The sequence below is a fragment of the Mixophyes fleayi genome, chromosome 2, assembly GCF_038048845.1.
Source record: "Mixophyes fleayi isolate aMixFle1 chromosome 2, aMixFle1.hap1, whole genome shotgun sequence".
NCBI classification, from domain to species: domain Eukaryota; kingdom Metazoa; phylum Chordata; class Amphibia; order Anura; family Limnodynastidae; genus Mixophyes; species Mixophyes fleayi.
In genome coordinates, this window is record NC_134403.1 from 31,361,215 (window position 1) to 31,384,035 (window position 22,821).

At 41.4% G+C, this 22,821-nt stretch overlaps 1 protein-coding gene across 2 annotated transcripts in view; it reads right to left on the bottom strand.

Moving 5' to 3' along the window:
- The window catches only part of MAML2 (mastermind like transcriptional coactivator 2), a 137,301-nt gene that overhangs the window by 50,901 nt on the left and 63,579 nt on the right, over positions 1–22,821 (bottom strand). For both annotated transcript variants that reach the window (XM_075198770.1, XM_075198769.1), the window contains exon 3: positions 1,789–3,153. In XM_075198770.1, the coding sequence (XP_075054871.1) occupies positions 1,789–3,153 (1,365 nt within the window). The remainder of the gene's footprint in view (positions 1–1,788; positions 3,154–22,821) is intronic.

Sequence of the window (22,821 nt, forward strand, 5' to 3'; positions counted from 1 at the left end):
GAGATTTAAACCTGGAAAACAACTCTCTGCCTAGTTGTGTGTGACTGTGTGTCCGGCCGGGAATACACACAGTGAAACGTTTTGCATTTTCCTAAATTACTAATATTGTCCTAAAGATGTGGGATGTGGTATCAGCTCTTTGAAACAGAGTGGGGAGGTAATGCTGGATTATACTTCACTTTTTACAGAGCTGGAATATCAGTAGACTAACAGCTGTCACTAGACTGTGTATTCTACTGTCATCTTGTATATTAAAATCATTGGTCTGTATGTTTCTCTGTCCAACTATGCATTCGGACACCCCTGCAATGATTGGCATGAAACCAACGCAAGGTGGTCCAGTTACATCCTGGCCAGGTTTTAGGTGGGTTAGGGTCCTGGTCGGACCTCCCGTTGGTGTACGCTGGGCAGAACTTTCACCCAGGGATCCTGTTTTGGGAATTCCACTGGGTGGATTTGGATGACATTTAATATAAAAACAAAAACGACACTGAGCAGCCACCTTATGGCTGTGTTGGAAGAGCTGCTAATCTGCTAATTATTTTTAAAAGGTTGACAGTTACATCCAACTCATTGATAACTTAATAACTTGAAGATCTATACCTGGGCAACGCCGGGTACTTCAGCTAGTACTTTATATAGGAGCAAACTGAGTATTTAGTGGCCCTTACAAAAATAAAATGATATACTGTATATAATGACATTTCTAAGTTGCTGATGTAACTAAAAATGACATTAGATTAATTACTTCTAGTCTAAATATTTGGTGCATAATCTAGCACAGCATTATGATATCACCTATAACTGTTACCTGAAATCACTTGTAAGTAACTGGATGACTTAATCTCAGCACACTGGGAAAAAAAACATTAGACAATAACCCCCCCCTCCCCTCCACTTAATAGTGATCTTGATTTGTACAGGGTCAGCCTGGAGCAGGGTTCATTCATAGTATGAAAAGTGCTTGTGTGTAAGAGGCCTTCTAGATTCACTGCTAGGGCCTGCTCAGTATGCTGAGCCATCTCTCCAGTAGTAGCAGGACCTGCATTCTGGAAGGTTTTATTACATTTATGAAAACTACACTAAACAGGTCCAGTTTACTACTCCATTTCCAAATCACTCGGCTTACAGAGAATATCATCATCATCATCATCATCACCATTTATTTATATAGCGCCACTGATTCCGCAGCGCTGTACAGAGAACTCATTCACATCAGTCCCTGCCCCATTGGAGCTTACAGTCTAAATCCCCAACATACACACACAGACAGAGACAGACTAGGGTCAATTTTGATAGCAGCCCATTAACCTACTAGTATGTTTTTGGAGTGTGGGAGGAAACCGGAGCAGCCGGAGGAAACCCACGCAAACACGGGAAGAACATACAAACTCCCCACAGATAAGGCCATGGTCGGGAATTGAACTCATGACCCCAGTGCTGTAAGGCAGAAGTGCTAACCACCGAGCCACCGTTTAGAGAAAACAAAATGTTACTAGATGCTCCACAGACAGACAGAAAAAGGTGAAAACGAGGGAACCATGAGAAGTTGGTGTGTGAAAGAAAAAACTGCGGAATAGTGTATAAATCAGTTTACAGTAATATGACCCCAGCAAGTGCCCCCCAGTCTGAAGCCTTGCAGATTGTGAGACAGAGCAAACCACAGCCTCATTACCCAAATTATTCATTACAGCTTCAGTTATAGCATAACTCATAACTCACAAAACATAAGATAATAAAAAGTTCACAAATACGTAAATGTAAACTTAGAATATGATTCCAATTTACCTGTTGCTGGTGCACAGAGGGAAACGGCAGTCCAGTCATTTGCTGGTTTTGCTGCATCGTTTGAACCATTATCTTTTGCTGGAAGCCTGATAACCTTGGCACTGACTGGTTGGACATGGCATTAACCTGTTGGGCTGGTTCGTGTTGAGAAGAGCTCTGCGGTTGCTGCTGGGCGAACTGTAAAATAGGCTTGTTTTGTGGGCCCAAGACAGAAGACACTTGTTGGCTAGACTGATCGGAACTGTAATGAAACAGAGGCTTAGCCATGCTGTGATGCTGCTCTAGCGGCACGTGATTGGAGTTGATGGAGTTCTTGTTGGGATCCTGGGTCTTCATCATATCGACAGGGGTGCCCTGGGAGCTAGAGTTAGCTTTATAGAGGTAGTTACTTATTGCTTTTTGCTGGCTTCCACTTACAGGGACCGCGCTCACCGATGTACCATGAGGACTCAACTGCTGTTGTCGGAAGGGACTTGGTACTTTCTCCAGTCCAAACTGTCTTGATGACTGCCCTGTAGGTGGGACATTTGACCAGTTAGGGGATGGATTTGGCTGATGTTGCTGAATCAAGGTATGCTGTCTATTGGCTGCAATCTGCTTTAGCTGTTGAGCATGAGATAGTTCCTGCCAGTTGCTCAGGCGGTTTGTACAAGAGGACACCTGCGGCTGGTCCTGGGGCGTTGTAGTACTAGGCGATGAAGTCAGTGGGGAACTAGACATGGAATAAGTTGGGCCTGTAGATGAAGGTCTCATTTGCGGTGAAGCCACCCGAGTAGGATTCAAACATGGTTGATATTCAGTTTTAATGATCTTGTCCAAGGGTAAGGACGACGATGTGTTTCTCTGGCTCTGTTGCCCAATATCTATGTTGAAAGGTTCATCTTGTTTAATTGTTATATTTATCATATTTTGCAATTCGATATCACTCATCGGTGGCACGGAAATATAAGTAAATTCATTGAATAGTTCTTGGAGGTCTGGGTCCATAAGCTGTTCCCCGTTGTCATCTCCATATCTAAACAGGTTTTCATGGGACAGCCGAGCATCAAAATGTTTACTACATGGTAGATTTTCCCCAGGTTCCTTTTTGATATCCTTCAGTGTTGTGTTAAACATACTATTAGCCTCACAATTACTGGACTTATTGCCGTTCTTCCTATGTAGTGCCTGTGCCATTGGCATGGCTCCGTTAACTGGTTGGTTTACTCCATCAACTCCATGATAGTTGTTCTGCCCTACGGAAAGGCAGTCGTTGGCTCTGATTTTCTTAAAATCGAGGAACGCGTTGTCTGATACACCGTTAGATCTCTTGTTGTTTGTCGGCGATACATTCACCACCAACCTCCTCTTCAAAGAGCCTTGAAGCTAAAAAGAAAAAGACAAAGGGAATTTTAGGTCACTTCATCATCATCATCATTTATTTATATAGCGCCAACATATTCCGTAGCGCTTTACAATTGGGGACAAACATAGTAAACTAATAAACAAACTGGGTAAAACAGACAGAGAGGTGAGAAGGCCCTGCTCGCAAGCTTACAACCTATGAGACAATGGGAGTATGACACATGAGGCTAAGGCTAAGTCTACATTTTACATTTCGGCCCAGCCAGGCTGCAAAGGTAAAAGTGACTCATAGGCTAAATGATCCTGTCACACAACAATGTTGGTCAGGGGGTAGTTGTCTTGTGTGAAATTGTGTAATGGGTGGTAATAGGGTAAGGTTAAGAGGGTGGTTGAGGAATATTATAAGCTTGTCTGAAGAGGTAGGTTACTTAAAATTAATACTTGTTTAATAGACAGTAACTACTGAGAAAGCTGTATACACCCAAATAATGTTTTTAGATATCAAGGCTTGGAGCTTGGACTCCTGTTTATATGGTGGTGTTGATCACTGTCACACCAAGCAGAAATTCTGAGTTTTAAGGATCTGTTTGTCAGTAGATTTACTAACTATGATTGACTAATGATTAGTAACTATAGTTAATGACTATTAACATTTATAGTGTCAGGGGCGCACGCAGGATTGTCAGGGGGGGGGGTTTCCCCCCGACCCAAAACCCCCCCTAAAAAAGCTCAGTTTCGGCAGCGCTGTCCTATACAGCAGCGGCGGTGCTGTATACAATACAGCACCGCCGCGGACGCTTCTTTGACAGCGCCACGGCTGCTGTATAGGACAGTGCCGCTATGGTGACCACTTAGTTAGCGCAGGGGGGGGGTTTCTGGAGACTCAGAAACCCCCCCTGCGTGCACCACTGAGTGTTTTATTTACATATTCACATCGGTGGTTAAAATACAGAAAGGTCAACTTCTCACGTGACTAAATACAACCCCTCTCTAGGCACATCTGATCCCTTCATCTAATTATTTGCTCACTTCTCTCTTGATAAACCACTTCATCCAATTATGTTCTTGCTTTAATTTACTTATTCCACATGTGTTTCCCACTTCATGGCATTGCTTATATTTCTTAAAGCCAAACCCTAATAATATAAATACTCTAAAAATCCCATGTAAAGAGCCTTTATACTTGTGATAAATGACTTATTTTTAGTTCTACAATCTAAGCTTTTGTTGAATGGTCGGTACCATGAAGATATCTCTCATATTGGGTGGTTTGATTGTGGTCAAGAAGGTTCAACATATTTTCAAATATATGTTGCATATATACATATTAATCCAAAGACATAGGGGTAAATGTATCATACTCCGGTTTCTTCAACTCGCGGGAGTTCGGCGAGATGACAGCTAAAATTTAAAGTGGCGCTGCCTTGTAAAGGCAAGTTTACCTTTACAAGGCAGTGCCGCTTTAAATTTTAGCTGTCATCCCGCCGAACTCCCGCGAGTTGAAGAAACCGAAGTATGATACATTTACCCCATACTGTTAGGCTAAATGACTTCTGACAAACCTAACCTGTGTGCGTGTTAGGGAATATAGACTGTAAGCTCCACTGGTGCAAGAATTATTAAATATTCTCTTAAAAGCGCTGCATTCTATGAGTGCGCTATATAAATAAATACCTGCTATATTATTATTATTAATTTACCGTGAGACAGACTTCCATAGAAATATGGTATTCAGTGGCGTGAAATGGCAAATCTCAAAAACTTTGATGCCTCTTATTCTCCAACTTTTCTATGTAGTCTTTATTTATTAAACATATTGGGGCTTAATCAATAATATGGTTCAAAGACCAATAATGTGCTGTAAGCCATAGCAACACAATTGTGCCCCCAAATGTCTCTCAACCCAGTTTATAGAGGTGGAACGATCTGCTCAAGAGCCTGTTTAATTGGAGAACACATTTTTCACTGTTATTATTTTCATGTTCTGTACAGCCTGTCCTTCCAGTCTCCAGCCTCTGCACATATATTGAAAGAATTGGAAAAGGGGACTTGGTTTATTCTAAGAACAGCAAAACTAGTTAGTTACTGGATAAGTTGAGGAATGTCCGTTCTCAAAATAACATTGTTTCAATTAGACAACCAGATGGGTCCATGGAGTTTGCCCCCACGAGATATTTAACTACAGTTTGTATGATTCGTCTCTTCCCGATATTTATGATGGAATCAAAGCTCCTCACTTAAGTTTAGTAACTATTTCCTCTTTTTAGCAAGAATGAGATCTTCCCCAGCTGTTAACAGCTAGTCAATAGTGTCGATTGTCAGACTTGTAAAATAATTTAAGCAGTGAAAGACCCAGACTTTGCTGGTGAATAAGACCCCCTCCAAATATAAGTTTTTGGAAGCACATATGGTGCTAATTCACAAGAAAGGAAAAAGACCCTAATAACTGCAAGACTTATAGACCTATATTCTTGATTGATATCGATATTAGAATATACTCTATCATTTTGACCAATCACATGTCTCCTCTTTTGCCATATCTTAGTGCACAAGACCAGGTAGGGTTTATTCCGACCAGACAGTCACACAACAGTATCAGATGCTCCCTGGATGTTACTCTGTGTGATAAACTAAAGAGTATTCATTTATGTTCTTGTCGCTGTACATTCATAAAGCCTTCGATAGGTGCTTCATATTTAGTTATCTTTACTGTTTTGTATTCCTTATTGACTTTCTCTACAGCATGGGGCAGCAGGGTGGCTCAGTGGTTAGCACTTCTGCCTCACAGCGCTGGGTTCACGAGTTCAATTCCCGACCATGGCCTTATCTGTGTGGAGTTTGTATGTTCTCCCCGTGTTTGCGTGGGTTTCCTCCGGGTGCTCCGGTTTCCTCCCACACTCCAAAAACATACTGGTAGGTTAACTGGCTGCTATCAAAAATTGACCCTAGTCTTTCTCTCCCTCTGTGTGTGTTAGGGAATGTAGACTGTAAGCCCCAATGGGGCAGGGACTGATGTGAATGAATTTTCTGTACAGCGCTGCGGTATCAGTGGCGCTATATAAATAAATTGTGATGATGATGATGATATATGCTAATCCCAAGGCAAAGATCCAGCTGCTTGGACTACTGATCCCCTTCCAATATTTAGTGCCATCCAACAGGGCCACCCACTATCCCCTTTGCTGTTTTCCCTAGTTAGTGAGCTCCTGGTGGCTAAGATTCACTCTGCCTTTGACATTAACGGAGTCATGTGAGAGACTGTATTTTTAAGGCCACAGTTTTGACACACGATTAATAGGTAAAAATTTATGTTCAGTTAAAGACATCAAGTTCCTTCCATGGTGCAAACCTAGACTCAGCCTGGACACAGTCCTTTACGCTCAAGCAACAGCAAACTCTAGGAATTCTCCTATTTTCGGTAACATGCGGTTCCCTGTTCTCTTACGGGGAAAAACGATCTTTTCTTTTCTGTCCTTCATGACTCCCTTTCCTTAACGCATATAGATGAATAGTCCTATACGCAGCCTTGTGTTCTAGTTTTAATATTTCAAACCTAGATGTCAAATTACCGGACATGACAGTGGGAAACGGACTTTGGGGAGGAACCTTAGATGGAATGGTGTAAAATATGGAAGATTAAAGCCTGTGTATCACTGAAAGGAACATGCGTTTAGACTCTTGTATAAAGGCTTGCTTAACGGTAAGTACTTTCATTCTAGGTGGCCCTGTTTAATTGCATAATTCAATCCCTAGACAATGATGTAGTCAGTGGCCAAATTCCACTAGACCCTGCAGTTTTTCAGCTATGGAGTCCCATTTCTTCTTTAAACAACAATACCTGGGGGTATATTTACTAAACTGCGGGTTTGAAAAAGTGGAGCTGTTTCCTATAGCAACCAGTCAGAGTCTAGTGAACATTTATTTAGTACATTCTACAAACTGACAGCTAGAATCTGATTGGTTGCTATAGGCAACATCTCCACTTTTTCAAACCCACAGTATAGTAAACATACCCAATGGAATCTCACCTTCTGGTTAGAGCGCTGTGTCTTTGGGGATAATACTGGAAAGGTTTGGATTCTCCAAGTATTCTTCGGCTTATCAATAAACTAGCTTATACTTTTACTATAGAGACAATTAAATATACCTTGCAGATATTGTTACTAACTGCTAAGAAACCTGGTTCCGTTTGTAGGTTTATACAGTATGTTAAGTTACGATTGTGTTAGATTTCATGGATTATGGTTGCTAATCCAGGAAATGGCCACTGAGGAGCAATTATTTTGTTAGTTTATTGTTTTATATTTGTATTTTCAGTTACTAAAGTTGAAGAGTGCCTATACTATGACTGTGTTGATTCTGTGATGGAAGTTCCAATACAAACTGGACGTAGGCTTGTTTTAATAATATGACATCTGCATTATTGTGTTGAGTTACAGAAAACATATTTTCCTATACATCTGCAAGTACACCATAAGCACGTCCACGCCAATACCTCTCCTTACCCACCTTATGCTTCATTTTAATTCTAATCCCTCGTTGCAATATATGTATTAGACAAATAACATACGTAAGGGTTATGAGTCCAGTTTATGTACTTTGCACATTTATCAATAAATAAATTCTAGAACCTCTCCTCACTTTCCAAACTGTGTTTCATGCAAGAGAACAGCAGCCGTCTTCTAAAATGAACTGTGCAGGCTCTGGCAAGACTAGAGCTGTACGAGCGCCCAAGATGTAACACGATATCAGCGCTGGGAGATGGAAAATTCTCACTTATGCCGTCATGATGAGGAGGGGAATTTGAGAAATTAAATATGGTTGGGAGCAATGAATTTGGAAATCTGCGATCAGATCAGATTCTAAGGAGTGGAGTTAATAAACTAGCAACGTACACACGCATCTATCCATATACGTAGACATTTAAAGGTTCGACTAGGTCTGGCCGACATGTAGCTCCGCAGGTGTTGTGTAACTACAAGTCCCAGCAAGCTCTGCCAGCAGATGTACTAAGACAATGTTGTGTTGTTATAGTATCCTCTACAAAGCACTGTGCTAGTGCCATATGCTAATATGAGCCTCACATACAAAATGAGCCAGCAACTCAAGATTCCATATTTATGTTACCCAGATATGACCTAACACTCATGAATACCTTATATATCTTGCATTACTATTTCCTCGAAATACTGTGTGTGGTTGACACACGTCTTAGAATCTGGAATTTTCCAGCAGCGACACTAACAGTACTTCATGCATTTTACAAATTATGAGCTGTATGATTCCAATAAGAACTCCACCAAAATCTTAGAATTTAGTCATGTTCTCACATGACTGGATTTTGCAGTGACATTAAATGGCAAGACATCATACACAAGGCGCTAACTTTAAGCATTTCATGTGCTCAGAACCATTTACATGCACGTCATTATCAGCTATTTATATAGCACCACTAATTCTACAGCGCTGTACAGAAAACATATTCACATTAGTCCCTGCCCCATTGGAGCTTACAGTCTAAATTCTCTAACATACAGAGAGAGAAGATTAGGGTCAATTTGATAGCAGCCAATTAACGTACCAGTATGTTTTTGGAGTGTGGGAGGAAATCGGAGCACCCGGAGGAAACCCACACAAACACGGGGAGAACATACAGACTCCACACAGATAAGGCCATGGCCGGGAATCGAACTCACGACCCCAGTGTTGGGAGGCAGAAGTGCTAACCACTGAGCCACCGTGCTGCCCAACGTCCAGTCTGATAGACCAATAAGGGATGTAAGCGCACACTTTCTGACAAGCGTTCCACTGTAAAATACAATACAGGTCTAGGAAAACACTCATTTAAGTACATAGCACGCTATGGTGCGGAGGAGTGTAAATGGGCGTGCTTCTTTGTTAAAGCGAGGACACAGTGCAAGGTTTTGTCTACGCTTTTTACTAGCGACGTTTTATAACAGCCGTGTGTCCAAGCCCTAATTGAGGAAAGTGTGCCTCGCCGGGAAACTAGTCTCACTGTTTGCTGAAAGAACATAAAGTCTGCAAAGATACATAACTACATAATTACCCTGAGAGAAACACTAACATCTTAAATCAGACTTGCTTTTAGCGTGCAGCGTATGTGATGAATGCCAAGCAAAACCTTTACTTTTTAGTTAAACAAATTAGATTTGGGAGAATTAGAAGTTTTGAGATTTATGTGCTCTAATTAAAAGGAAAAGAGTACATTAAATGGTCGGGGCTGAAACCACAGCAAAAACCCACGGCTGCACTTGGATAGAACAAGCTACAATCACATGATTTGAGTGTTAACAGCAGCACAGAGTATTTCCGGAGATCTGGAGTACGGTGATTTTGTGTGGGAGACAGTGGATCTTATTTGTGCAGCGTACTGGACGCACTGCGCAAAATCCTTTGGAATTACGCCAGGGCACGTAGATGGTTCGCTCAGCGCACATCAAGCTGCCCGTCTCTCAGTCCTCTTGGCAGATGCCTCTACAAACTAGAAGTATTCCACGCTTTGAGAAGAAGCAGAGTGTGCAAAAGTGTGAATATCACATCAAAGTCCAATTTCCTATTTAGAACCACTTTGCACTGACCTACAGCAACCAATCAGCAATTATCTTTTATCCGTCTAATGCAAATTAGACAATGAAAGCGAGTTTTTGATTGGTTGCTATGATTTACTGAAAACATTACGCCTTTATGCACTGTTAGTAAATGAGCAGGGGCGCCGAAAGAGGGGGGCAATTGCAAAGTACCGGGGCCTGGGCCTGCCTTGGGTCCTGGCCTGCCTGTGTAGTGGGAGGAGCCACCAACCTGGTGTAGCACAACCCTTCAGTGGCTATGGAAGGGGCCCCAAGAATTGCTGTACTGGGGCCCGAAAATACCTCTTGGCAGGTATATATATGAGTCCTACTGACACGAGGTGTACTTCAAACCAAAATTTTAAATCAAGTTAGTTAATCTTAAGAGTATTAGGCTTTACACCTACTGAAATAAATGTTTGTGAGAGACTGATGCAAACCAAATTAAGTCAGTTACCTGGATACAGACTCAAACCAGTTCTGCAGTAAATGTAATAGACATTACCTACCATTCATGTTAAACATAACTGACTCTAAAAAAGTAATGTTCTTGATAAGCCTTTAAATTGTTTCTATTTTAATAAATACAATTTGATTTAGTAAATACTTGCCAACTGAATGAGTCATTATACCACACGGTACGGGGCCAATTTGAGGAGATTCACCAAGAATTGCTTCATTTTGGTCCGGTCTCCCGGAAATTCCGGGAGATTGGGCAGGTATGATTTAGTGTGATGAGCTCTGCTTCTGAACATAAATGTTTAAAAACATAAAATACATAATAATAATAATAATAATAATAATAATAATACATATCTTACTACAGTTCCGAAACTAAAAAAATGCTTTCTTTAAACAAAGAAAGCATATTTCTGGTAATATCCCTTGCTATTGCCATCATTAGATAGGAGGACTGCGACCATACTTGTACCGCCACTACCGCCCTTGTTAAGTGGTTTTCTCCGGTCTTAAGTATTCCCTGTTGTGTCTTCTCTCTGACAATGTCTGCCTGAACCATATGCAAATGCTATATGTCTGCTGAGGAAACTAATTCATGCTCGTTCCCAGGCGGTTTTCTTCTATAACCCTCTAAGAAGACAAATTTCAGTATCTATACAGAAAATACAGTAAAATATATGTTTTTTTTATGTATTAGCATAATGCATATAGCTCATATATAGTCATTTCATGCTCTATCCCTAATATCTGATGCCCTTTGAAAAGTAATTGAGCAGGCAACACTTCAGTTTGCAAGAGACAATTAAAAGAAGCTAAAAGTAGAAGCAATATACTTATTTCCTAATATAAGCTACTAATGTATTGAGAAATGTGATTTTGCTAAGCTGACGCCATCTTGTTGCCTTATAGCCATTTTGTTCTGTTATATCTTAAAAACAGATTAGATGCACCTGTTTTGTAGGAGTAATTCATTATTTGCAAGGCTATGCTTATAACCTTGGACATAGCAGACAGGAGATAAGCCACCCCCCCCTGGGGAGTATTCCTGTGTGATAATGAGAGAATATATTAACATCTGTGTAAAGGGAGCATGTGTGGTTAAAACCTTTTGGGGCCGTAGTTTTCTGATATACGTGATTTATGCTATATAGATAGGGACTTGTAATTAATAAAGCAGAGCTTATTGTACACTCAAACCATGCAGTGTATTTAATTTTCTCCAGCTGATGAGCTCATAACTGATAGACTGACACTTACAGGTGAACAATCTGATTTAGATTCGACAGTATCATGGTATTCTTATAAATGTTACATTTCCCTTGAGTATCAGAAATGGAGAACGAGGAAGTGGGAATCTCAGGAGTAGAACCAGAGTGTAACTAGAATTATTAGGCACCCATAGCAGAATTGTGATGGTGCCCAATACACACCATGATAAAGTCCTACCCACCACCATGTGTGCACAATAGGGAAAAGTACTAACTGCCTTAGTAGGAATCTGGCACATTAGTCTGAATTTTATACACATCGTTTTATCGTCATTATTTTCCACATCATATAACGGGACTGAATAAATGTATTATGAAGCTGTATTAGGTTTGTACTTTAAGGCACATGTTTTCCTCTGGGACAGGGCCCCCTGCTCTGTGCCGGACCCCATAGCAGTCCCGTGGACTATGGCTATATTTATCCACTTGATTGTAATCCTCTGTGATTTGCTACTCAATGAGAGGAACTTAATATTAAATATATATATATATATAAGTAAGAGATATTTAGCCTTTATTAAAGTAAAATCAATGTTAGTAAGAGCATTCTATTAATAACAGATACCTTTTTCTTCAAACTGTTGTTAATGATTTACTGTCTAAGAGCCATGTGACTACCACGGCAACCACAGTTACATAACAAGTAAGCAGAGAAGCTTTGCAACACCCCTCTTCTTAGTATGCTTGGTCCCAGCACAATCCCCCCCACACACACACTTATTTTTCTGCCATCATGTACGTGTTGGGAGAGCTCTGACCCAGATCAGTTGACCCTTCAGAATGAGCGCGAGTGCTCAAATGTAAATAGATTTCAGCCGATAGAGTCTGCAGCCGTATAATTTTCCCACACAGAGAGATTTGGAACATAGAACCCTGAGTTATAGGAGGACATCCTAGGAGTATGATTCCAATCAGATTCATTCAGGGACACAACTGTTTTTTTTAAAAAACTAAAAATAAATCAAGTATGTGGGATTGCAGCTTTAAATAAATAAACTCACTGATTAAAACAGAAAACAAGGTAACGGATAAGACTAGATTAAACTATACATTGCTAATTTTTTTCCCTTCAAGAGAAAGTTAGTTTAAATGTGTGGCATATGTGCGGGAAGTTGTCTTTACACGTGACATATGTTGTCCACATGACTAGCTGCAGGGCTGAAGGCAACATGCTACTCTACAGGGTTAAATGATAAGCCATCCATTTGTATTGCCTTTCCTAATGAATCAGATGGCTTAGCCACCTTTCTCAGGCTACAACAAGAGAATGTAGCGCTAATCCAGTCCCTGTTTTCTGACGGTCTGTGGCCAGCTGTATGTTTTACTGAATAGCTGGACATCTGGTGGGGTGCAGAGAGAAAAAGCACATTTAAATCTTGGCACTGGTATGAATGATTAAATCAGGCCCACGATTAACAGCTTCTGTGTGCTATTTTTCTTCATGTGGATGTTGCAACATTGAACGTCTCCATGTAGAAATTGAGTTTACTGTGGGCCTGTTACTGTTATTTTTCAATACATTGGAGCTCTAGGTTGGTACAGGGAACCCTTGTTCTCCAGCCTGAATGCACTGAAAACACAATGCAAGGGTTTGTAGCTTTTATTGATTATAATAACACGCACACTCGTAAGTTTCACCACTGAAAACTCACTCGTTCCAGCATATGCCTTAACGTGGCCCATTTGTGTATATTTATGAAAACTTGTACACAGAGAGAATCTGGATTATAACTCGCTTTCTCTGTGCATCAGTTCTCATTCTAGTTTTTCATGATCTAATCAGAACCATCAGGTGATAGTATATGCTGCTATTACAACCTCCCCAAAATGATCTATTCAATGCAATAGTAAATTGTACCACATCCAATCAATGAGAAGTTACTGGGTTTTTGCATGTTAAATAGTGAACTGTTTTAACATGAATAACTAAAATAAGTGATAGTAATTAAAATATTATTATCATTGTCTCAGAAGACTCACAGCTTCAATTTATTTGGTGACTTTGCCACAACTAGGTGTACATTTACTAAACATTCTAAAAAGGAAACGTGAATGCGTTGCCCATAGCAACCGATCAACTTCTAGTTATCGTTTTCTAGAATGTACTAGATATATGATAACTAGAATCTGATTGAAGAAAGGAATGAGGGGAGTGAGATTGATAAAAAGGAGATTAGCCTGTGGGGTACTGATCTGTGACCGTGTTGGTGGAAGGATGTTGGTCAACAATATAATTTGAAACGTCTGATCGTCATTTTAATGAGAACAAATTAGCAGTCATCCCCTTAGTATTAATTAAACCTATATTACATATATTTACATGATAAATGCTCATTGACCCCTTAATGATTGATGCACTCCGAAACTTCATCACCATACACATTTTAGCATTTTTGTTTTGTATTGGTTAAACAACAGTAAATTGTTTTTAGGGTATCTGATTAAATGTTATATTTTTTTTTGTGTAAGATAGGAACTTCTTTGTAAGCTCCAATGGGGCAGGGACTGATGTGAATATGTTTTCTGTACAGCGCTTTGGAATTAGTGGCGCTATATAAATAACTGATGATGACGTGTGTGTAAATGGTTCTGAGTGCATAAAATGCTTAAAGGTAGCGCCTTGTGTATGAAGTCTTACAATTTAATGTCACTGCATCCCACATGACTAAATTCTAAGATTTAGGTGGAGTTCTTATTGCAATCATACAGTGTTTTCAAATAATCTAATAGTAAAGAAATTACAACCTTCAATGCTTATACTCAAAATTATTTTCATGCATTTAGTGCACTCTAGGTCATCATTTGTGTTCCCCTATTTCTCCTGTTTAATGTGATGTATAGTATGCGGGCTTCTAAAACCCAACTGCCTTCTCTCCTGCAGGGTGATTCTGATTATGTGAACGCCAGGGTTATACAGGATACGGTAGTGCATCCTGTATGCACTGCACAGCTATTTATTGAACACTGTGCGGAGATGATCGAGCATTTAGGAACCTTGAATAATTGTTCCGGATCGTCTCTCTGGTGTCAATGACTCAGTTGTGTTGCTATACTTAGTAGCATGTGGCTGTCAAACCCATGTGCCGTTAAGAAGGAGGTGGATGGTTGCTAAGGAGTTCATGGAGCTTGCCAAATTCTGGGCTTTGTTTACAATGTGCAAAATCCCATTTAGTGGTGCTGTACGCCCTGATTTGCTTCTCAATTTCAGACACAGTGCAATAATTTGTGAAGCAAGATGGCAGCATTTGCGGAGGAACAGCAATTGCATGGGCCCATAGGAGGAGTCCAGAGTAAGCCCATCTGTCTGCCAACTTCTCGTCTGTCTGCGGACTTCTCATCTGTCTGCTGACTTCTCGTCTCTCTGCCAACTTCTCGTCTGTCTGCCGTCTTCTCGTCTGTCTGACGACTTCTCGTCTGTGTGCCGACTTCTCGTCTATCTGACGACTTCTTGTCTGTCTGCCGACTTCTCGTCTCTTGTCTGCCGCAGTGCAAAAATCAGATTTCATTTTGTGGAGCGTGATTATTCAAATGAGATAATAGGTATAGAGGACACATTTATATGGTTGGTCTGTGCTGTGTGGAGGGGCTAGCTCATGAATAAACACATCCAAAAGTAAAGCTGGACTGAGCAGTATTTTAGGAGCAAAACTGTAAAGTTTATTTATTCTAAAGTAGACTTGATGTGACATACAGATATTAGCACAGTGCACCCCTTGTAATGTTTCACAAACCTAGGAAAAATTCTAGTTTCAGAAGGAGTTCCCTAAGATCATAGAATAAGCCTGCACGTTGAAGTGTAATGAGGATCTCGGTGCATTTGTGCAAAACCAAAATGTTCACAGCCAATGCGCTTCATATTCATGGTGAATCGCGTCATTGAGGCCCCTAGGAAGTAGCTTATCCTCCTTTGTGTCTTAAATTAATGATGAGAGTGACAGTGTCTGACTAGTTTTATTACATTGGTTGAAATGCATCTAGGAATGTACTTTTCTTAGTACACATGAAAGTCCTTTATTCGCGGAGATGTTCCACTATATAAGCCACATCTCTTACATGAAACTTCTCCATCCCTTTAACCGCATTTAAATAACCTTATTCCAGAAAACAAAATATCGCTGTGTGTATGTGGGTGCATAAGTAGGGACATTCATGCACCTAATTCACACTCCTCTTCTCAAAAGATGTAAATGTTGTACCCCCCCCCCTCCCCCAAAAAACCTGCCAATTAGCAAATTCATTCACTTTGCCGGTAAAAACACAAAAGTAGGCACATGACTTTACAAAATGCCATTTGCGCTGTACTTTTACTTTGTAATTTTTGTTAATGATCCTTTTTATGTTGTACAAAAGTCTTCATTATTATGTTCCTTTTAACCATTTTACTGTTGGAATAACTATCGCTATGTGCTATAGCTGCATTTGCTACTTTAGTGGCTTTTCTCCTCAGCCTTGTAGTCACCTTACTACATTCCATCAAAACCACCTAGTCCATACTTGCTAATTCTCCCGGAATGCCCGGGAGACTCCCGAATTCCAGGTAGGTCTCCCGGACTCCTGGGAGAGCTGACAATTCTCCCGCATCTGCCCACTTCCTAGTGAAGATTTGAAGCCTCCATGATGCGATTCTCCGGGAATCGCATGATTTTGGCCCGCGTTTGCGTCATTACATCACAGGGGGCGGGACCAAAATGGCGCAATTCATGGAGCCCCGTCCCCTCCCGCCCACCTCTACACCGAGACTCCCGTAAGCCAATCGTTAAAGGTTGGCAACTATGACCTAGTCTACATAAAAATAAAGAGAATAACGGTCCCTTTCCTAGGAAAGTCCTTTTTTGGGGAGGAATATGCATGGACTATTTACTGACGGTACAAACCTGCTCAATTATATATATATATATTATATTATACGAGTGATAAAAAAACATCCTTATCGACTCTTTTCCGTAAATAGGACCCACAGTCCTATATTTAACCCCTTCAGTGCTAATGACGAGAGGGGCAGTCCCCTCTTTTCCCCCATCCTAGGTTTAATAAATGCATTTTATTCGAGATCGTGCATAATAGCAAAAAAACACCCCAAAAAGCAAGATCAAGTGCGGATTTTATTATTAAAAATCTATGTGTAGAATCCTGCCTTTCTGCTCTTTTGGTGCTAAAGCAAAAACCACAAAGTATTTTCTGGTGGTATTTAACCCCCCCTTCCCCACACATTTACATTTAGTTCAATTTCAATTAAAAAAAAACAGCAACACATTTTGGGTTGATTTTTTTTGACGGTATGTATAAGCAGATGAATGAAATCTCCACAAGTCTTCTGAAAACAAAACTAAGGTATAATTTGTGTGGGTACAGCATAAACAGATGATGTTGATGTTGGTACGTGACCAGCCCAAAAAGTTCAAAAATAGTCGCAGCTCAGGGGTGAGAAAAGCGGCGAAGGGGTTAAAATCAGAACTCAAAAGACCCATTTTCCATTATTGTGTTGCCCTATACTGTTTAATTTTAGAAACAACAATATTGGTCAACATGGTGGCTTAGTGGTTAGCACCTCTGCTATGAGGCAGCATGGTGGCTTAGTGGTTAGCACCTCTGCTATGAGGCAGCATGGTGGCTTAGTGGTTAGCACCTCTGCTATGGGGCAGCATGGTGGCTTAGTGGTTAGCACCTCTGCTATGGAGCAGTATGGTGGCTTAGTGGTTAGTACCTCTGCTATGAGTCAGCATGGTGGCTTAGTGGTTAGCACCTCTGCTATGGAGCAGTATGGTGGCTTGGTGGTTAGTACCTCTGCTATGAGACAGCATGGTGGCTTAGTGGTTAGCACCTATGCCTCACAGCACTGGGGTCATGAGTTTGATTCCCAACCATGGCCTTATTGGTGAGGAGTTTGTATGTTCTCCCCGTGTTTGTGTGGGTTTCCTCTGGGTGCTCCAGTTTTCTCCCACACTCCAAAAACCTACTAGTAGGTTAATTGGCTGCTATTAAATTGACCCTATTCTGTCTCTGTATGTGTATGTTAGGAAATTTAGACTGTAAGCTCCAATGGGGCAGGGACTGATGTGAGTTCTCTGTACAGCGCTGCAGAATTAGTGGCGCTACATAAATAGATAATATTATAAAAAGTACATGTGTGATGTTCTTTCTGGCCTTCTAATATAGACAATACGGTAATGAGTATTTTTCACAGGAGTCCCGTGTGTTTTTCTCATTAGGAGTACTGCATTGTGCTGTAGTACACTCCAAGACGAAATAAGTGTATGTGTCAGCGTTTTTATTATTTCACGAATAAAGGCTTGTTGGCAAACAGGGAGGAACTGGTCAATAGCTCAGCTCTGGAAACACAAACCCCGCTGCTACGCTGGTAAGTAATAGTTTGTACAGAGAAACAATGTTTGCTTTTAGGTCATGCTATTCTTTTGTGTTGCTTTAATAGTCCGCATAATTGTATCTAAAGGTTACTTCTATTTTTAATTTGGCTTCACCTCTCGGGATTACTTGCCTGCCTCCTTGAGCCCAGATCTCTTCTACATGACTGAGTAAGTCAGAAGTACGTGTGGTGATATACAGATGAAGCAGACTTCAGTGCACAAGCAAAGACTTGATTAGCGCAACACTGCTTAGTTATTCATTTCACTGGTCAAGGTGCAGTATTGAGCTAAGTGGTGGTACAAGTAAGTCAAATGTGGCAAGAAATGCTGCTCCATTTGTAACACGGTCATATTGGCAAAGCAGTAAATCTTTCTGACTGTACGGTATAGCTCAGAATATTCAAAGAGGAAGAAAAACCCACCACTTTAATCCAGGCAACAGGCAGCCCTAGAGGCGCATCTGGCCCTCCGAGACTTCATTTGCTGCCCCCAACTCCTTCGTCCTTTATTATTTTATTCTTTGCCCAAAGCAGCCAACTTTCACATCACGTGACCCCCTCTGCATCACGTGACCACCTCTGCATCACGTGACACCATCTGCATCATGTGAGCCCCCCTCTGCATCATGTGACCTCCCCTCTGCATCGCGTGACCCCCCTCTGCATCACATGACCCCCTCTACATCACGTGACCACCTCTGCATCACGTGACCTCCTAATCACACTGCAGGGAGGTCACGCAGCGTCAGCAGCACAGCTGAGATCAGAGGAAGAGGGAGGTGCAGTCTGCACCCTGTGGTCTCCTGCCTTCCTCTGCGGGAAAGACCTGCGTGATTCCAGCTTACTTCATTAAAGCTAGGAAGAAAATACAGAGAAATATCCCCCAGCACACTTCTATAACCAGCAAATGGAGGGGTTTGGGGTACATCTTGATAAGTTAGCTATCAATTTAAAAACACATATATGCATGGCCTAAATATAGGCACTGTTTAGAGTTAGGACCAACCTATTAGCAGAAGCACCGTGAAGTGGCGGGTGGCTTTCCATACATTTGCAAATGGGTGTAACTCAGAATTCTGCATTTTTATGTACAAATAGAAATAGCAACTCATTTGCTGGACTGCTAGGGGATATTTCTCTGTATTTTTTCCTTGCTGGACAACCCCACCCTTTCAAGCACCTGCTATGAACCTATAAATTGATTGAGTAACTTCCACTGCTGTATTGTTCCTTAAATCAAGTTAATGATTGTTTAGTTAGGCCATTGTGCTGCACATTTAGGGCCTGATTCACTAAGGAAAGGAAAGCAAAAAGATAACTTTGCACCTTGGCAAAACCATGTTGCATTGGAGGGGAATGTAAATTTAAAATGTGATGGCAGATTTATAGTTGGGGTAAGCCATGTTCTAGATCAGTGTTGGCTAACCTGTGACATTCCAGGTGTTGTGAAACTACAAGTCCCAGCATGCTTTTCCAATATATAGAAGCTTATTGCTGGAAGGGTATGCTGGGACTTGTAGTTTCACAACACCTGGAGTGTCACAGGTTAGCCAACACTGTTCTAGATCAACTTTGAATTTCAGTGTACAAATAAAGCTATCAAGTATTTGTGTGCTACATAAAAAAACTAATTTGCACTCCTTGCATTGTAACATGGTTTTGTCCAGGAGAAAACTTACAATTTTTTTTCGTTTTCTCTCCTTAATGACTTATTGTCTATTTTTGGATCTACTTATACATGTGAACAGACCTTTTATATCATGGGGCACATTAAAAATAACAAGTGCAACAAGGTGATGAATGGAAACCCCTCTGCAGTTTTGCGTTGTGCCTGTTTGAACTTTGCACCTAACGTTCACGTCGATGGAAATCCTGATAACCCAAAGTCACAATGAACAGTGAGATTAGTTATAGTTTGTAACACTTGTTTATATTACATTAAAATGAGTGATAATATGTTATTACAGACTGGTGTTTTTCTTTGATTAAATGTAGTTTTAACTTATTACTAAGATTAAGGGTGATGTTCGCCCTTCTGAAGGTTAGAGGGTCAGGATTCCATCCCTGCCTTAATCATAGAACGTTTATTTAAAAAGTAAACAGGGGTCCGTTTTGCCTTTATGTAGCTTCGGTGAATCTCCTCTTCCCAATGCTTAAAAATAGAATAATAAAAACAAACCTCCAAAATTAAAAATACTATAACATATTTCTTATAAATATGAATAATTTAAATTTTACATCAGATAATTGCTTAACTAAAGACTTTCCCTCACTTGGAATTAAGCTTGATTTAGCCGCAAACATTAAATGATGTTATTGGACAGATGTTATATACATTCATGCCCAGTGGGCATAAATCCTTCACACTTATTACTGGTATAATATATCCTGTTGTTATTGGGCACTACCACTGTGTCATATTTGATCTGATTGACTTATTTTATTTACTGATTATTTATATAGCGCTGATCATATTAGACCATACATGCCAACTCTCCCGGAATGTCCGGGAGACTCCCGAATTCCGGGTAGGTCTCCCAGATTGCCGGGAGAGTTGGCAATTCTCCTGCATCTGCCGGCATGGAGGGGTGTATGGGCGGAGCGGGCGGCCCGTTCGATTTGCGGCAAAATATACAGTGATGTATGCCTGCAAACAGGCATACATCACTGGGGGACAGGGCCAAAATGAAGTGAATCATGAAGCCCCGCCCCTTCCACCCTCCCTACACACCCCTCTTCAGTGATCTCCCAGAGGGAGCCTGTCAAAAGTAGGTAAGTATGTATTAGACATATGACATCCTAATGGGTATTATTACTGGCCATTATAACATTATATTGTGCTTCATCACTGAATTCATCCTATTGGTCATTACCATTGGCATATGCCATCCTAATGGGTATTATTGTTGGCATTACTACATTATGCTGGCAGATTGTTTTGGACATTATCACTGGCATTATATATGCCACAGAATATACTGTCACATAGCATTCAAATTGGTATTATTATATAATAATACTGGACATTATAACTGGTATATTGTATCTTTGTGAGTATTATTACTAAGTATCTGTCTAGGCATTACTACTAAGAATATATTACATTTAGAGGCAGATTAGCGCACGTAGGAATGGCGCACAGCACAACAAGAGTGCTGGCATCCATTGGTAGCATGAAAGGCTTCTTGTGATGTGAACAACTTATAACGTGTTGGAGGCGTAGGATACTCAAGCATTAGGCATTAGTCTTAGTACTCAGTGCAAAAGTGGTATTACCTTATTTGTGTACAACCTAATAATGTAATAAAAACATGGTATAATACATAATTATGTTGTGTAGACGTAGTGTAATAGGAGAAATGCACAAGAGAAAAGAATGTCTAAGAAAAGCGAAAACTCACATATACCATGATAAGTTTTTAAATACAAAACCTTCACAGCTATTGTCTACAAACACCTTTAAAAATGAAATGGTGACCTTTCCTGCAGCAGTCCGTATGGAAATAACAATTAAGTAATGCGAATAGATGGCTTTTGACTTAAAAGAAAATAGCCGCAACGCTAACGTTTTCATTGCTATCAGCTGGAGAGGCTGATCACATCTATCTCTTTCTGCTGATAGTCATCATCATAGTCATGGAAATTGCACTAGCCCTCCAGTATGCACAAGATATATATACGATTCCTGACAGACATATCTGCGGCCACATCTAACTGTGTATCAATTACTGTACTCGGCCTACACTTGCTCGCCCCTTCCCTCCTCTGTTCCACCTCTTCCCTCCCCTGTTCTACCTTCTCCCTCCTCTGTTCCACCTTCTCCCTCCCCAGTTCCACCTTCTCCCTCCTCTGTTCCACCTCTTCCCTCCCCTGTTCCACCTCTTCCCTCCCCTGTTCCACCTCTTCCCTCCCCTGTTCCACCGTCTCCCTCCCCTGTTCCACCGTCTCCCTCCCCTGTTCCACCGTCTCCCTCCCCTGTTTCACCTTCTCCCTCCCCTGTTTCACCTTCTCCCTCCCCTGTTCCACCTCTTCCTTCCCCTGTTCCACTGTCTCCCTCCTCTGTTCCACCTCTTCGCTCCCCTGTTCTACCTTCTCCCTCCTCTGTTCCACCTTCTCCCTCTCCTGTTCTACCTTCTCCCTCCTCTGTTCCACCTCTTCCCTCCCCGGTTCTACCTTCTCCCTCCCCGGTTCCACCTTCTCCCTCCCCTGTTCCACCTTTTCCTTCCCCTGCTCCACCATCTCCCTCCCCTGTTCCACCTTTTCGATCCCCTGTTCCACCGTCTCCCTCCCCCGATCCACCTCTTCCCTCCCCCAGTCCACCTCTCCCCTCCTCTGTTCCACCTTTTCCCTCCTCTGTTCCACCTCTTCCCTCCCCTGTTCCACCTTTTCCCTACCCCGTTCCACCTTTTCCCTACCCTGTTCCACCTCTTCCCTCCCCCGATCCACCTCTTCCCTCCCCCAGTCCACCTCTCCCCTCCTCTGTTCCACCTTTTCCCTCCTCTGTTCCACCTCTTCCCTCCCCTGTTCCACCTTTTCCCTACCCTGTTCCACCTTTTCCCTACCCTGTTCCACCTTCTCCCTTCCCTGTTCCACCGTCTCCCTCTCCTGATCCCCCTCTTCCCTCCTCTGTTCCACCTCTTCCCACCCCTGTTCCATCTTTTCCCTCCCATCTTCCACCTCTTGCCTCCCATGTCCTATGGTAATGTGACCAGGCTCCCAATGCTGTATAACCATGGCCCCCCTTTGGAGTTGGGCCACACACACAGTCCCAATGAACAAAGTTCATGTGTCCCTGGATATCGTACTAAAGTGCTGGAAGCTGTGAAAATATGGTTTATGATGTCACCCTTGGTAAAAAAATCACATTATCTCTACAGCCAATGCTCTACACGGCAGTAATAGTCCAAGTAACAAGTCAGGTTTGGGTTTACGCGAAATATATGTAAAACTATAGTACACTAGCACAATCCATTTTCTTGTATTTGCCCCCCAGCCAATGGACAAACGTTAC